General features: G+C 41.9%; 1 protein-coding gene across 2 annotated transcripts; it reads left to right on the top strand.

Moving 5' to 3' along the window:
- Positions 1-999: 999 nt before the first annotated feature.
- Positions 1,000-15,970, top strand: ACAT1 (acetyl-CoA acetyltransferase 1). Of its 2 annotated transcripts, XR_004692676.2 has the most exons (13): positions 1,000-1,153; positions 4,103-4,150; positions 6,432-6,549; positions 7,256-7,351; positions 8,147-8,247; positions 9,253-9,396; positions 10,345-10,495; positions 11,041-11,136; positions 11,402-11,515; positions 11,863-11,927; positions 12,760-12,917; positions 13,993-14,259; positions 15,632-15,970. XR_004692676.2 is itself a non-coding variant. In XM_035116748.2 (12 exons), exons 1-12 carry the CDS (start codon positions 1,118-1,120, stop codon positions 14,111-14,113), a joined length of 1,248 nt encoding a protein of 415 aa, XP_034972639.1. In that variant the 5' UTR covers positions 1,000-1,117; the 3' UTR covers positions 14,114-14,347. The 2 variants fall into 2 exon arrangements, 1 of the variants encoding a protein (XP_034972639.1); XM_035116748.2 differs by lacking the exon at positions 15,632-15,970 and having other exon boundaries at positions 13,993-14,347.
- The last annotated feature ends 48 nt before the right edge of the window (positions 15,971-16,018 follow it).

Below are 16,018 nucleotides of genomic sequence, written 5' to 3'. Positions count from 1 at the left end.
TTAGAGCAATACTTTTCTTAGGCCAAAAAAGGTCACAAAATAGTGTGCAAGCTTCTATGTTCGCCAGAACTCTTCTTCAGACTAGTTGGGGGAGAGAGTAGTAAGCAAAGGAACTTTATTGCCAGTTCATTTTTGGTGTGTGCATTTTGTGTAAATTTTTCTCGTGTGGTGCCTCTTGTGTGTGTGTTTTGTACATGTTGTGTTGAGAACTCAGAACTTGCTTAGCCATTGCACAATTGTGGTAGTGGGGAGCAATAGTGAAAGCTCCCTCTTCAAACAAAGTAGCTCAGTCGGTGGAGCACGAGACTCCTAATTTCAGGGTTGTGAGTTTGAGCCCCACATTGGCTAAAAGATTCCTGTGTTGCAGGGGGTTGGACTAGATGACCCTTGTGGTCCCTTCCAATTCTACGATTGCACAATTCCATCCCAACCTAAACTGTCTACATCCCTGCCTACTGTGTGCACACTATACTGTTCAAAGCACATTCGAAGCACATTCCTTCTCACAAAGAATTCTGGGCTCTGCAGTTTACTCTTCTCAGAGCTACAATGCCCAGCGCCCTTAACAAACTACAGTGCCCAGAATTCTCTGAGGGAAGGGAATGTCCTTCAAGCGGTTCACTTTGATGTTGGGAAATAAAAAAATTCCTTCAGTAGCACCTTAAAGACCAACTAATGATGTTGGGAACTGCTAAGCCCCTCCCTCTCAACCAAGGATAGAGCGTCTCTTCCTTGCCCTTTCCCCAACCTCTACCCCTGTCCAATGAGCGCCGCTTATTAATTCCAACGCCCCCTCCCTCTCCAATAGCATTGCTCTCTAATAGCCACGCCCACTCCTCTTCAGGCTCCAATAGGATTTCTGCCAACTTGACGCGCCCTCCCCTCCTCAGACCGGAGGCACACAAATCAAGCACAGGGGGCGGGGGGGGGATTAAACGGCGGGTCCGCCCTTGGGCTCCTATTGGCTAGGTCAAGGGGTGGGGGTGGGCCCGGCTGGGCGTGCTCTTCTGAAGGTGACGGCGGTGGCTCTCGCGCTGCTTTGAGCTCCGTTGCTGAGGCAGCTGAAGGGGTCCTGAGGGCGGCTGCTGGTACTGCGGAGGCCGGCGCGAGAGCGAAGATGTTGGGCGGGCGGCAGGTGCCGAAGACGCTTCGGGTGAGGAGGGGGAATGAAAAGGCCAGGCCGGAGGGGTGGTTTGCTTATGGAGGTCCCGCTTTCCCCTGACGGACGGGCCCAGCTGCCTTTGTCCTCCGCGCTTCCCCTCAGGGACGGTAGAGCCCACCTGAGGCACAGCGGGCTAAGCGGCGAGCCCCGCCTCCCTTCGCCCTTCCCTGCGTCAGCGCCTTGTGCCTCTTAGGCCGGGCCTGCGCGCATGCGCCAGGACAAGTCCACCTGAGGCGGCAAAGTCTTGCTTGGCTGGAGCGAGACGAGGAGACCCGTGTTCGAGCGGTCCCCTATATTTTCTCTCTCTTAATAAATCGTTCCTGAAAAACGCAAATCTTATTGTTGTGACCTCCCCCGTGTTTTGCTGCCCTTTTTAAAAAAATGTTTTTTAAGGATGTTTCCCTGTGCATTGCATAATGTTTCAAATGTGATTGTCTTTGGATGTGGTATACTTCCAAACTCTTGCTACCTTTGAATTCTAACACACACAGAGAGTGTAGTGGGGATCTGGTAAGGCGCACATCATGGGGATCTTTAGCACGGACAATACCATAGTCTAAAGGTGCCAGTGGTTTGACCGAGGATGCCTCCATGAAGTTTTAAATTTATTTTTCTGTTGAAAAAGTGTGTTGGTAATAACAAGGTTGTGTGCTGCATATATTGTCAAAAGTAAGATTCCGTTCTGGTTGCTGTTGCCAACTCCTTTCCCAATAGTCCCAGGCCCAGGCCACAGATCGAAATCTCGCCCAACTCTTGCATTAAAATCACCCAGGACGGAGGATAATTTTATCTTCCTTAGGTGTCTCTGATAGGACGGTATCCAGCTGAGCGTAAATTTTTTCTTTAATGTCTTCATCGGCTTCCAGTGTTGGTGCATAAGTGCTTATAATAGTAGCCTGTAGGTTTTTGGAGAGCTTTATTCGAAGGGTTGAGAGTCGCTCATTAATGCCAGTAGGGACTTCTGACAGAAGCAAAGATCACCAGTGTTGAAGCAATGATTCTTCAACATCAACTTCGTTGGACTGGTCATATTGTGCGGATGCCTGATGATTGTCTTCCAAAGCAACTACAGTGGTACCTCTACTTGCGAATAACTCTACTTACGAATGTTTCTACTTACAAACGGAGCTCCATCCACCATCTTGGATGCGGTTTAGATAGGATTTTTTCTACTTACGATTTTTTTAGATAGGGTTGCTTTGACTTACACATTTTTTCTCCCAATGCATTCCTATGGGATTCAACTCACAATTTTTTTCAACTTGCGAATTTGCGTTTGGAACGCATTAAATTCGTAAGTAGAGCTACCACTGTACTCTATTCCGAACTTAAAAATGGAAAGCATAATGCTGGTGGTCAACAAAAGAGGTTTAAAATCTGTCTCAAGGCAAATCTTAAAAAACATAGTATAAACACTGACAACTGGGAAACACTGGCATGTGAGCACTCCAGTTGGAGAACAGCCTTTACCAAAGGTGTCATGGGCTTTGAAGAAACTCGATCTCAGGACGCAAGGGAGAAACGTGCTAATCAACTCCCTCCTGGAAACCAATGTCCCCACTGTGGAAGGACGTGTGGATCCAGAATTGGCCCCCACAGTCACTTACGGACCCATTGCTAAAACTGTGTTTATGGAAGACAACCTTACTCGGCTACGAGTGATCGCCAAAGAAGAAGAAGAGGTGGGGATCAAGTTGCTGCAAGGTCACATCACTTCCCATTCACTTCCCCCATGAGTGCCTGCTTTAAACCTTTAATGTTGTTAACACTTGCATTTTAAATATAAAAAATAAAAATGGGTTTTATCCTGTGGTGGCATTGACACTTATGGCCATGGACATTTGCCAGGGCCCACTCCAGTCCTTGCAAAAGCAGACACTGCAAGTTGCCTTGTGGGAGGCAGAAGCTAATGACTGCAGCAGCAGTCCAGGGGCTCAAGTGGCCACAGGTGCTGGAAATGGGGGGCCCACAGAAGACAGCCTGCCAGCGCCCCCAATAATCTGAAGCTAGAACTGCAACTTACATGCTACTAATTCTTGCTCTGTAGTTCACCTCTTAAAGGTAAAGGAGCTCTCTGGAGCAGAGACAGCCCAATATACTTTGTTGCTTGAGACAGAAAAGCCAATCAGCAGATCTGCTTTCCTCTTTCTCCAAATGAACATGAGGAGGTATGGTCCATCAGAAGATCTCCTGTGTAAGGGGTCATCTACAGGAGAACCTTCTGGTGGAGTTTGCCTTTTTTGGATAAAATCTGCCCTCCGTTCTGCTGTCCTCAATGATGCTCAAAATCTGCTGCTGTGGTGGTTGTCTCATGGTGTTTATGCATCTAATATCATTCATAAGTTATGTTTGTATCAAGGAGCAATGGCCCCCTTTAAAACAGCACTCCTCTAGAGCGTGCATGGAAGCTGCTAAAAAGAATAAACCTGGATCCTCATCTTTATGTGCAACTGCTTACTGTGGCAAAAGTTATCTAAATAGAGAGGCTAAAATAGAGAGATTAAAAACTGCTCAGTGTGTCTGTCAGAGTTTGTTAACCTAAATGGGCTAAAGGTTATAAGATCAAAAGGGTAAATTGCCAAATAACATAACTCAGCAGCACTGACTTGTTTTGCAATAGGATTGTACACTATTGCAATATTGTTTAACCGACAGTTATTTTAAGCATCAGGATTTCTGTAAAGGTATATTGCGTGAAAATTCTTCATAAAGTTATGACATTGTTATTGCCCTTTTCTGCCTATTGACTTCTGGAAGTATTTCATAGAGTAGCAAATGATGATAAGAATAAGAATAATTCTAAAGCTTCAAAGTATTAAGAAAAAGAAACAAGTGTATTTAAGTAGCTTGTTTAAAATATGTTAAATGGAAAAACACAATATTTTTGAATCAGTAAACCAGATGTTTTTGCACTTACTGAAAAATAAACTCTTTTTTCAGATGTTAACTTATGCAAGCAGAGGCTACTCATCACAACGTGGCTTAAATGTAAGTATCAATTGTAACAGGACTTCAGGAATTTGCTATGGCAATACCATACTTTGCCCAGCTCTACGAGACCATGTTCTTTCAAACAGCGAGTTGAGATATATTAAGTGGATTAAGGGCTAGACTAGGTGTGATGCCAAACATATCTCTTCCTGATGTGCCTTTGGTTTTAAATGGCAAATGAAACATATTAGGGGAGGGGATTTTTGCCAGGACTATGGTGTGCAGGGTTTTCTAACTCATTCCTCATCTGCTGTGGTCCTGACAAAAGATGCCTTGCCGACACAGATGCATTTTCGTTTTAGGAGGAACTATTGGTACCAATGTAAGCTTTCCTGATGGGGCTGATAGTGGCCAAGGGAGGAAAATTTTCACTGGGACCACAGCCTAGGGCAGTGTTTTCTGAACTTCATGTTGGTGACACAGTTTTTAGACATACATCATTTCACAACACAGTAATTCAGTTTTACTAGCAAACCAGAGGTTAAACTAACCCTTTTCCAGCATTCGCTCGACACACACACTGCAGCCGACACACTAACGCAGGGGTCCCCAAACTACGGCCCCCGGGCCGGATGCGGCCCAATCGGCCTCCCAATCCGGCCCGCAACGACCCCCGCTGCCGCCGCCCGCTCTTACGGCGCGCGGCGCGGCAACGATCTTAAAAATCGGCAAAAAATCGCCGAAAATCCTTTGTGCGCATGCGTATGGGCCTCTCCCGACCCAGAAGAGGTCATTTCCAATGCACTTCCGGGTCGGGGGAGGCCCATACGCATGTGCACAAGCGATTTTTGGCGATTTTCCCCCCGACCGTGCGCGTGTGCGCATGCGCACGGGCGCGCACTCCCCCGCCCTCCGGCCCACTGTGCGCGCACTCCCCTGCCCTCCGGCCCGCCGTGCGGTCGGCGCGGTAAGTCTGGGGACCCCTGCACTAACGTGTCTCTACATATAGTTGGGAAAGCTCTGGCCTAGGGGCTAAGGGTTAAATCTGATTTGCTCCACACCACAGCCTGACAAAACACTCTACCATTCCTCACGTCTATTAGCAATTAAAAAGCAATACATTCAGCATCCTATCTAGTCTGGCCCTAAGAATGATACATGTCTATCTATTGCATACTTGAAAAGGTTACCTTGCTGCATGCTTCTGATAAAAGGGGTTCCTATCCAAAAAGTTGTTGTTGTCAAAGTGTGTGCCATAATAAATAGACTCTAGGCATAGCTGTCAAGTTCTCGCTTTTTTTAAGGGAAATTTCCTTAAGCTGAATAGGCTTCCTCGCGAGAAAAGGGAAAACTTGACAGCTATGACTCTAGGATGCCATAGAATTTTGTTGTCTCACTGCTGCAAATAACTTGTGTTCTCTTTTGAAACTGTCTAAGTAGAATGCCTATAATTTGGCCTACATGGGTTGCTGCAAAACCTGCAATGAAGTTTCCTCCCCTCTCAATGTTTTCCAGCCACTAGATAATATTATTTATATTATCATGCTGTCTGATCCACCTACTCACTCCCTGGCAAAAAAGAATAAGTAGGAAGTTCTCCCATCTGTATGTCTTGTTTCCTTTAATTATCAGCAGTTGTACAACCATCTTGCTAAGATATAACAGCATATTATCTTTGAGTAAAGAGACATACCAATTAACTTATTTATTTATTTTTACATATATATCCCAGCTTTCCTCCAAGGAGTTCAAGGTGGTTCTCCGTCAATTTCATCCTTGCAATAATCCTGTGGAGTAGGTTAGGCTGAGAGACTGTGGCCCAAGTTCACCCATCAAGTTTCATGGTTAAGGGGACTAGAACCCTGGTCTCCCAGGTCCTAATCTGATACTTTAACCACTACACAACCCATCATACAGCAATAACCAGATGTTTCTGGAGCATACACTTACTTTGATAACTGCTAAGTCTCATCTTACTAATTAAAAGGTTCCCTCGCTACAAGATGCCAAGTTACAGGGAACCAGGCAGAGGGCCTTCCCACCAGAGGTCAAAGAGAATAACAATTACCAGACCTTTAGAAGGCATCTCAAGGCAGCCCTGTTTAGGGAAGCTTTTAATGTTTGATGGATTTCTGTATTTTAGTGTTTTGTTGGAAGCCGCCCAGAGTGGCTGGTGGAACCCAGCCAGATGGGTGGGGTATAAATAATATATTATTATTATTATTATTATTATTATTATTATTATTATTATTATTATTATTATAACTGAACTTAAGCCTTGAGAATATACCTTTCTGTGGGTCACTGTCATAATCATTGCAATGGTTTTGTTTGTTAGGAAGTAGTAATTGTAAGTGCTGTCCGGACACCCATTGGCTCTTTCCAAGGATCCCTTTCATCACAGCCAGCCACTAAACTTGGTTCCATTGCAATTAAAGGCGCAATTGAAAGAGCAGGTAAGTCCGGACTCTGTTCAGAAGGCTGTGTGGAACAGGGTGGGATGGGGATGGATTGTTTGGAAAATATTCACCATCTCTTCTGATCCAGGTTAAATAGCAGCCAGTGTTGGTTGTAATCACCCCTTGCCACAAATTAGCCAGTAAGTATTCATGCTGTTCTTTAAAGAAATCAATTATGCATGTGCCCAAGGTGTAGCTGTAAAGTATGTCATCCTTTTTAAAGCATGTCACACTTGGTCTGCTTTTGAGCAATTCTTAGTCCTCCATTGTCATTACTCTGCTACCCTCTCCCCTGGTTGATTCTCAGTTTTGACATGCTTCAAGGATGATTTATTGCAGACCTGTCCAACTTTCAGTTTTGGCCGTTTGCATTCAAGTGAGTAACCCAGGGACTAAAGCAATGATGACCAAATTTGTACAGCAAGCATTGTGCTAAAACTTGCAAAAAAGTACCTACGCTGCGCCACTTCAAAAGTGGTTTTGCGTAGAGGTTCTGAGCTAAAAGCAGGGAGAGTTGCAATCTAGATGAGCTTTTTAAAGACTTAACTTCACTCCTCAGTTTTGTCCATAAACAAAAGCTAAGTGGCAGCTTCAGCATCTATTTCATCCTTCTTACCCAGGTGTTGTTTCTTTTCTCTTTCATTTTATGAGCCTAATATCACTTTCTGATTGGAAAAATGCCTTCTCTGATTTTTGCCATTAGGTATCCCTGCACAAGAAGTGAAAGAAGTCTACATGGGCAATGTTATTCAGGCTGGACAAGGACAAGCTCCTGCAAGACAAGCAACCCTTGGTGCAGGTACTAAAACTCTTTTATGGCTCATGACTTCTTAGGGCACAAGTCATAAATCCAACAATGCATGAGTAGATTTCCTTTCATGAAGTGGGACCTCTTCTCCCCACACCCCGCAGCTCCTCCGGAGCCCCCTGAATCAGTTCCAGTGGGTCTCCCAAACTTCTAGAGTAGATTCTGAGGGTGTGCAGGGAGCTACAGTGGGGGAGAAATTGAAGCATTTTTCACTAGCACAGAGATGACATTGGATACAACCCTCAATGAGTAAGATTCACTGCTAAATTATAAAACGGAGGTAAATAACTGAGGAGTACGATTCACATAATACTCAACAAATTAATCTGAGTTTGAATTTTAATCTGAATCGGCCTTCTGTTTTCTTCAAACTGCCATAATCAGAACTGGAACATTTTTTGAGTTACCCTTTCCTCTTTTTCTCCTTCTGTACTTTCACTTCAGCCTAGTGGGGTGTCCTTAGCATATATGGTGGTGGGGAGGTAATATGTTGTCCAATAACATGTTGCTGGTTTTCTGATGTGGTGAAGTCAAAGGGTTGAATCCCAAAGAAAATGTTATAAATGGAAGGGACTACCGGAGATGTCAGGAATGGTCTTTCATCTTTATAGAACTGAGACTAGTATGAGAGGACACTACTGGTCTGAAAAACACATGGTATCAGGAAAGTCAGTGGGATTCTTTGGCATGAGTTCCTTTTTAATTGATTAAAGCAACTTGATATATTCCATATATGCAGTTGGCTGACAATTCTTAGAAGTTTATTTTTATCTTAATTTGGCTCAGGTTTACCAGTTTCTACTCCTTGCACGACTGTCAACAAAGTTTGTGCTTCTGGAATGAAATCTATTATGATGGCAGCCCAGAGTCTGGCATGTGGGAGCCAGGTAGGAGAGTCAGTATATTCAGAAGACTTGTAAATACGTGGAAATGTATAATCTCAGATTTCTTGCCAACTTTACCAACCCACACTGCTTTGATTATTGTGCTGGTACGGCTTTAGTATCTGACTTGTCTATGTTATTTCCTGTAACTTTCCAACAGTTTGACTTCACCCCCGAAGGCACACTCTTCCATTCTCTCCCAATACAGACGGGGGACAACCAAACTATTAACATTTTATATTAAATCTACACAATTGGGGGGGGGACATTAAAAGGATATGCAACATGAAGATTAGCATAATCAGTGGGAGGGAAATTAATAACTGTGTGACTAGCTGAGGATTTTTATAAATTATTTCATTTATTTATTTAATAAAATTTATACACTGCTTGATTTTTTTTTTGTGTGTGTATGTATAAACCCTCAAAGGAAATGAGACTTTATGGTCCTCCAGATTATGTTGGACTAAAATTCCCATTAGCCCAGGCAGCATGGCCAGTGATCAGGAATTATGGGAGTTGTAGTCCAAATTCTTTTGAAGGGCTACAGGTTTCCCATTCCTGTGTTTGTTATTGTTTATTTACCATTTATATTGTATGATGAATTGCAATGCAACTTTTTTGCCTAATGGGAGCCTCAAAACATCCTTTAGATCTGAGCCACGCAATTCAAAGGTGTGGGAGGGAAAGTGAAAGATGAAGGAACCGCCATAGCCTTGCTGGGCTTGCACTGGCAGGGTGGAAGGTGGGCTGCTGGTGGTTTTTCAGGGTTTTTATTTCTCTTGCAGAAGTCATAGTGGGCAGGAAAATCAGTATGCCAACTCCGGGGCTGGCATATTTCCTCCTTTTGGGGGGGGGGACGTTCTGGAAGAATGGATATTCTGTTGACAGAGGGGAAAATATGCTGTATCCTAGGCCTTCCCAGGGACAATAGTATTGCACTCTTTAGTATTTTGTTTTCATCCGCCTTGTAAGTCGGAAAAAGCTGTATATAATTTGTTGAAACAGGATGTGATGGTAGCTGGTGGAATGGAGAGCATGTCTAATGTACCCTACACAATGGTCAGAGGAGCAACACCTTATGGAGGAGTAAAGCTTGAAGACTTGATTGTAAAAGATGGCTTGACAGATGTTTACAACAAAATTCACATGGTAAATACAAGTTTTAATATCTTGCAAGTTTCGTGGCAGCCTATTTTTGTTGTTCTGCCTTTTTTTAAGGTTTTCTTGGCAAATAGGATGTTCAGATACTTTCCTGATCCAAAGCCTACATTTGTTGAGTTCAGGAGCTGAAGTAAGAGCTCCCCCCCCTCCACCGGATGTAATGCCCAATCCAGGAGATCTTTTATTTGTTTAAACACCATCTGTCCCTGGATATTGAACTTATGGATATGCAAATAAAAAAATAAAAATAAGTCTCCACCTAATCTATAAGATATCTGCAAATGAGAAAGGAAAGAAACTGTAAACACTCTGTGTGTGCAGTTGCACAATATTAGGGTTTTGTTCATAGAATTTTCTGGTGAAATGTCCTGGAAAATCCAGACGTATGGCAGCCCATGCTGACAGTGTTAACAAGCAATTCCTCCCCCCCCCCTCAGAAATGGCTCCGGAATGTTCAATTTATTTATTTTTGCTCAACAACTGCTTTGACTGTACATGCTTATCTAGTCCATACAGACCATAGGATGACCATAGGATTCTGGCCAGAGTTTACAATCATGTGAAGGTCATCTGAAAGGTCAAGAACTTTGACCTAGAGAGGAATCTAGAGGGTTTTTTTTCCCAAGTCCACCCACCCTATCCCCAAATTAGTATTTGATAACAAGTGTTAACAGCTTTAAACATTCTGTGCGTGTTCGTGGTATAAATTACACACATATAAAAGTCTGCTTACTCAGTTCAGTTGCTGAATATAAGGTATGGGAACACTGAGCCATGAGCAGCTAATTGTTGGGAAAATAGGACTACATTCTTGTTTCAAACTTACTTGAGTCCATTAAACTCAAAAGTGGGGATTTTGGCGACAGCACAGCTGATCTACACAAACCTGTCCAGTTTTTTAAATGACTTTCAGTGATTTCCTGTCTGCCTCCCCAGGGTAATTGCGCAGAGAATACTGCAAAGAAGTTTACTATATCACGGGAAGATCAAGATGCCTATGCCATAAAATCTTACACCAGAAGCAAGGAAGGTTGGGAGTCGGGAGTTTTTGCAAAGGAAATTGTCCCAGTTACTATTTCTCAGAAAGGTAGTATGATTTCATATATAATACCTCCCCACCTTCTGTTTTATGATAAACTATGTACTGAAATGGTGTAAAGTGTATGCATTCTGGCAAACATAGCTTGTCTATGAAATGAAGACTCAACATATTTTACTTTGTTTCTTTTTACTGAAATAGAGACCATTTCTGTTTTCAGCCCTACCCCCATATTATAAGATAATATATCTTTATTGTCATTGTCCCCTTGCGGGAACAACGAAATTACTCGGTTGCTACATCCACTCCAATAAACCGATATTAAGGTTTTTGTGTTTTCTGACCTTCCAAGCTGAGGTTTTAGTTTTATTTCTGTGTCCCCCCCCCAAAAAAAGTTTTGTGGCCTGCTGGGAAGTCCCCCCCCTTTCACAGGAGGCTTAGGGCAGTGATGGAGCAAGAAATGAGACAATGATTTGAAGCATGCTTAACTGTAGCCTTTGCATATTCTGCTGTTCCTTGTGAAATTAGGGAGTGCCAGCTGTCCAGCCACAAAGAAGTCTGAAATTGTTTGACTAAATAAAGTTTTATTTTAGGGAAACCAGACACAGAGATTAAAGAAGACGAGGAGTACAAGCGTGTTGATTTCAGTAAAGTTCCAAAACTGAGGGCTGTTTTTCAGAAAGAAAACGGTAAGCTCGGAAAAAGTGATGCCTGGTTTTTAATGTAGTAAAAGTTGCTTTCAGCTCTTGGTGGCCAGATTGCATTTTTCATTTAAACATACCTGCATTTCCTTCAGTGAAATGGTTTATATGGATGTGTGCTTTGATATGCCAGCCTTGTTGAATTTGAATTGCTGTATGTTGTGTGCCCAGTGTTTTGAATAAGGATTGACGCAGACTGGAATTTAGGATGCTACTGAGGAATGCACTATATTCACATTGCCGCTTCTTTCAGGAACTGTAACTGCTGCCAATGCCAGTACACTGAATGATGGAGCAGCTGCATTAGTACTGATGACTTCAGAAGCAGCCCAAAGGCTGAATGCTAAACCATTGGCTAAAATAGTAGGTAAGAATCTTCTTGACTTTCTAGTGAAATGTTGGGAAATGATTGATACTGGCAGATAATGGGTTAAACTTTGTTTGACTTTGCCTTTTATCAGTAGGTTAGGTTGAAAGGACTGCTTTTTGGCTGAATGGTCATAGCTTGACAATTTGCCAAACTCCAGAGAATTCAGGGGTCTTTGGGATGTCTCAGTTGTTCCTCTAAGACTGCCATGCTTACATTTTTTTAAGCATTAATATCCAGGATTTTGCCAGAGAGGCTGTAAGCATCTATTGCAGGTACTCTAAATGCTGCTTCTATGCATACCAATAATGAGGTTTCCTTTCTGCCTCACATTTGCCCTTTTGCAGGTTTTGCAGATGCTGCTGTTGATCCTATTGACTTTCCAATTGCACCAGCACATGCAGTTCCTAAGGTAATCATTTTATAGCATTCCCCTACCTTCAAATTAAAATCTTCCTCAAGGCAGGCTCTCATACTTAACACAGTACGTCAAACAGTAATACTTATACTTCAGAAGTATTCAGAATATTGGATAATAAGACTTAATGCCAATCAAACATGGAATGTTTCTTAGAAAGCTTCTGCCAAAACCATAATGCAACTTGCTTCTGAATCTTCTCACTGTTTTTTTTCTGTTGACCTTTGTACTTTTATTTTCCTTTTTGGTGTTCACTAGCTACTGATAACAAAGTGGTTTTTTAAAATTGACCTGAAAAGCAAAATATATTTGAGTAAAACAAAAATGTTAGATGACATTTCTCAGCAACACTGTAAGTAATTTAAGTGGACAATTAAATATGTGTTACTCCAGTTGCTTTACTGCTTGAAATCTACAACTCACTCTCTTATGTTAATGCTGGTATTTTAGCGAAACACGGAACTAATTACAGTTTATTAATATTGAATTCTGAAGTATCTCAGACCTTAGATTTGATCAGAAACTGGTACACATGGATTTCGTAATACAGGGACTGAGTTTATTGTTTTCTAGAGAAAGTACTGTATTTGCTTGAATCCTCACTGACTGCTGTAGGCAGTGGTAATTGCTGGAATTTTTTTTACCTGACTTGTGGCTTCAAGTCATTTGAAATGTTTATCTTTATGGTTGGATGTCTCTTGAACTACAGTCCCAATTGTGCCAGTGACCCATTTTATATCTCAATTAAAACAGAAGGGCAAGTACCCTCAGACCCTGTTGGTGAAGAAATATTACCTTTTATCTATGTGTTTCTGACTTTTTCCAGATACTTAATCAGACAGGTCTAAAAAAGGAAGATATTAAAATGTGGGAAATTAATGAAGCATTCAGTGTTGTTGTCCTAGCCAACATTAAAATGCTGGATGTTGATCCGCAAAAGGTGAACATTCATGGAGGAGCAGTCTCTTTGGGACATCCAATTGGGTAAGTGAAGTAATACATTTGTTTGCACAATAAAAAGAAATCTGTATCTGACCCTCCCATCCACAGCAAAGGCAAATACTTAGTTATTATAGCTTTGGTAACAGCAGTTAAATGTAAGAAGGCAGAAAGCATTCCTAAGTTCTGATGTATAAATTTACTTAAGTAGATGCCCCTTGAAACAGCATTTGACATGGTGCATTTTAAGTGCTTGCTCTTGGTACTTTTAAAAATGCCTAGTCTTATTTAAACTAAAATTATTAATAGTTTGCAATATTCTAAGTACCCTGCTTCATAATCCACTAGGAAATAAAATTGCGTAATGGTGCCAACTTCAAACCATCAACACCCTCATTAATGTCTATTGTGTTTGGTAGTGTCTTAATCAATTGGTGCAGTAGACACAATAGATTGGGAAATCTCAGCCATGATGACTGAAAAAGTTGTCTCCAAGTCTTGGGACCATGGATCAGTGCATCTAGTTTGGGAACAGGGCGGCTGCGAAAGACCTAAGACAATGAAGAGTTGTTGCTAAGCTGGCCAGTTCTGCATTAGACAGACCCACAATAACTTCCTGACAGTAAGAGCTGTTCGACAGTGGAATTTGCTGCCAAGGAGTGTGGTGAAGTCTCCTTCTTTGGAGGTCTTTAAGCAAAGGCTTGACAGCCATCTGTCAGGAATGCTTTGATGGCGTTTCCTGCTTGGCAGGGGGTTGGACTGGATGGCCCTTGTGGTCTCTTCCAACTCTATGATTCTATGACTTCTTCCCTATTGATTCCATTCCCATGTCCTTTTTTTCTCACATCTTTTGCCTCCCTTCCCCCTTGGCATAGTTCCATCCTAACTCATCCTCCAGGACACTGTAGTGTGTGGTTGTCATAGATTAGCACATGTGTGAGACAGGTTTGTCACAAACTACTTATCTCTAGTGCTACTCTCTTTTGCTTCAGCTAGATATTATTTAGCACTATGCTGATTCTAAGGCACAGGCTGAAAAAGCTGATTTATGAGTTAAGTGCTAGCGTTTCCGCCAATCTATACAACTCAAAACTTAACTAGGGTGCTTTTTCTGTTTTAGGATGTCTGGAGCAAGAATTGTTGTTCACATGGCCCATGCATTGAAGCAAGGAGAGTATGGCCTTGCTGGAATCTGTAATGGAGGTGGCGGCGCATCTGCAATACTAATCCAGAAACTGTAGACTCTAATGTCAAGCCTTAAGGCTCAACTGTCAAATGGCTGTTACTGTACAACTATTTATGGAATTGCAGCGCAGACTCCCCTAAAAAGCTCAATCTATCATTGTTTTTTAAAAAACACAACTTTTTTTTTTACTATACCTCCAGTGTAAGTGGTTTTTTTATACCATAGGGACTATAAAATGTGGATTAAACTTCAATCAAAGACAATAAAGACTAAGTATAGTGGCTGGCTACTGTGGAAGTTTCATTATATTTTATAATTTTTTTAAAAAATGGCTGTCACAAATCTCTGCTCACATTTACTTTGGCATTCAGTCTATTACCCCATGCCCCTAAGGAATGTGCAGTCCTCCAAGTCATGAAAGACGTTTTTGTGTCTTTTGGCTTGGATAAGACAGTGTCTGCACAGCCCTTGTCCAAGCCCCTCCTTTACCTGCCCCCTACCATATATATTGTCAGGTGGATATAGCCTAGCAGCTGTATCTATGCCCATCCGCTGAAAGTTACCTACCCCTGCTATAGTATGCTATCTCTCTGGTGTGGTTTCTCCCAGCATAGCTCTAATATGAATTCACAGAGGGCTCTTAATGGCATGTGAGGACTGGGTTGCTGTATTCAGAAGCTGACACTTTTGGTGAGATCCAGCATAGGCATGAACAGTTATTTGCACATCCTTCCAAATCTGCAAAGGATTGGGGGACAAGATAAACTGGAAATCAAGTGGACATAACTGGATGTTGCTCCTAACATTTGCTATTATACCTTTACAAAGGATTGCTCAGGAACATCCTAAACACTGAGGAAAGTGTTTGCATAAAAGTGATACACTGACACAGTACCACCTCCAAACTTTTCTTGACTGACAAAACGTTTCCCTAAAAAATGGCCAGAGCTGCATACCTTGAGCAACAGTGATCATTTGCTTCCATATTAAAAAGCAGTTGAAAATATAAAAATTGAACAAAGCTACATTGTAGGGATTTCCCAAGCTACACTGGTGTCATTGTGGCTGAACTTTAGCACCACACTACAACAGAGCAGTTGGTTGTATAGGGTAGCCTTTTAAGTAAATCCTGTCCTCCTGAGGAGCTGTACCAGATAAAGGAGACACCAGATTCCCCCCTCCTCCGTGGTCAATGGCTTGGGTTAAAAATCCCAATTCATGGCAGTCATGTTTCAAACATCTCTTTAGGAAGAGGAACTCCTATTAAGGGTGTTTGTTAAATACAACAACTTTTAGGAAATGTTCAAAAACACACAGCACTGGGTTAGTGTCATTTATAGGTGTATTTTAAAGTTAAATGGAATAAAAAATAAATTGCCTCTTAATATTCATAAATATAGTAAGAAAGTTGAAAAAGCCTTTATTGTAACAGATTTGCAACTAGAGGAAAAGAAAGGCACAAGGGAACCAGGTTGGGGAAATTCCCAGTGTAAGACAAGCTGAATTGTTATCCTTAGAAGTTAGCTAGCTATCCAATTTAAGACCTGGCTAACCATTAACTTATGTTTTCCAGCTTGAGCCAGCTATCTCCTGGGCTATAACCCCAAGCACAATGACCGGAAAGCAATTTCAACAATTCAACAGAACCTGCTTCTAAGCCTAATTTGGCTCAACAGTGTATGACACTATGAAAATGTCTGAGCAGTTAATGTGCACATTTTGGCAAAACACATCCAACCCCCAGTGTTAATAAAAGTAGTACCTTGTTGTTTTTACAACTCCAACAGCTGTACAATATTTACATTATCCCCACATGTATAACTGTGCAAACCTAACTGGTTGTACATTAAGTGCTTTCTCAGAAGTAGATCTGCCAAGTTATTTATAAGCTAGCAACTTTCTTCAGAACCAGTGTGCCTTTTTAAAAATGCAGTGACACTTGAATGCATCAACTGCACTC

The sequence above is a fragment of the Zootoca vivipara genome, chromosome 4, assembly GCF_963506605.1.
Source record: "Zootoca vivipara chromosome 4, rZooViv1.1, whole genome shotgun sequence".
Taxonomy (NCBI): Eukaryota; Metazoa; Chordata; class Lepidosauria; order Squamata; family Lacertidae; genus Zootoca; species Zootoca vivipara.
Note: the sequence above shows the minus strand (reverse complement) of the source record. Positions and strands in the feature narration are given on the sequence as shown.

Bases quoted from the DNA above. Each gene is read 5' to 3' on its own strand.
- ACAT1 (XM_035116748.2), top strand. From the start codon at position 1,118: ATGTTGGGCGGGCGGCAGGTGCCGAAGACGCTTCGG. The intron at 4,151-6,431 runs GTAAGTATCAAT...TTTGTTTGTTAG, and splicing joins CATCACAACGTGGCTTAAAT to GAAGTAGTAATTGTAAGTGC. The intron at 8,248-9,252 runs GTAGGAGAGTCA...TTGTTGAAACAG, and splicing joins GTCTGGCATGTGGGAGCCAG to GATGTGATGGTAGCTGGTGG.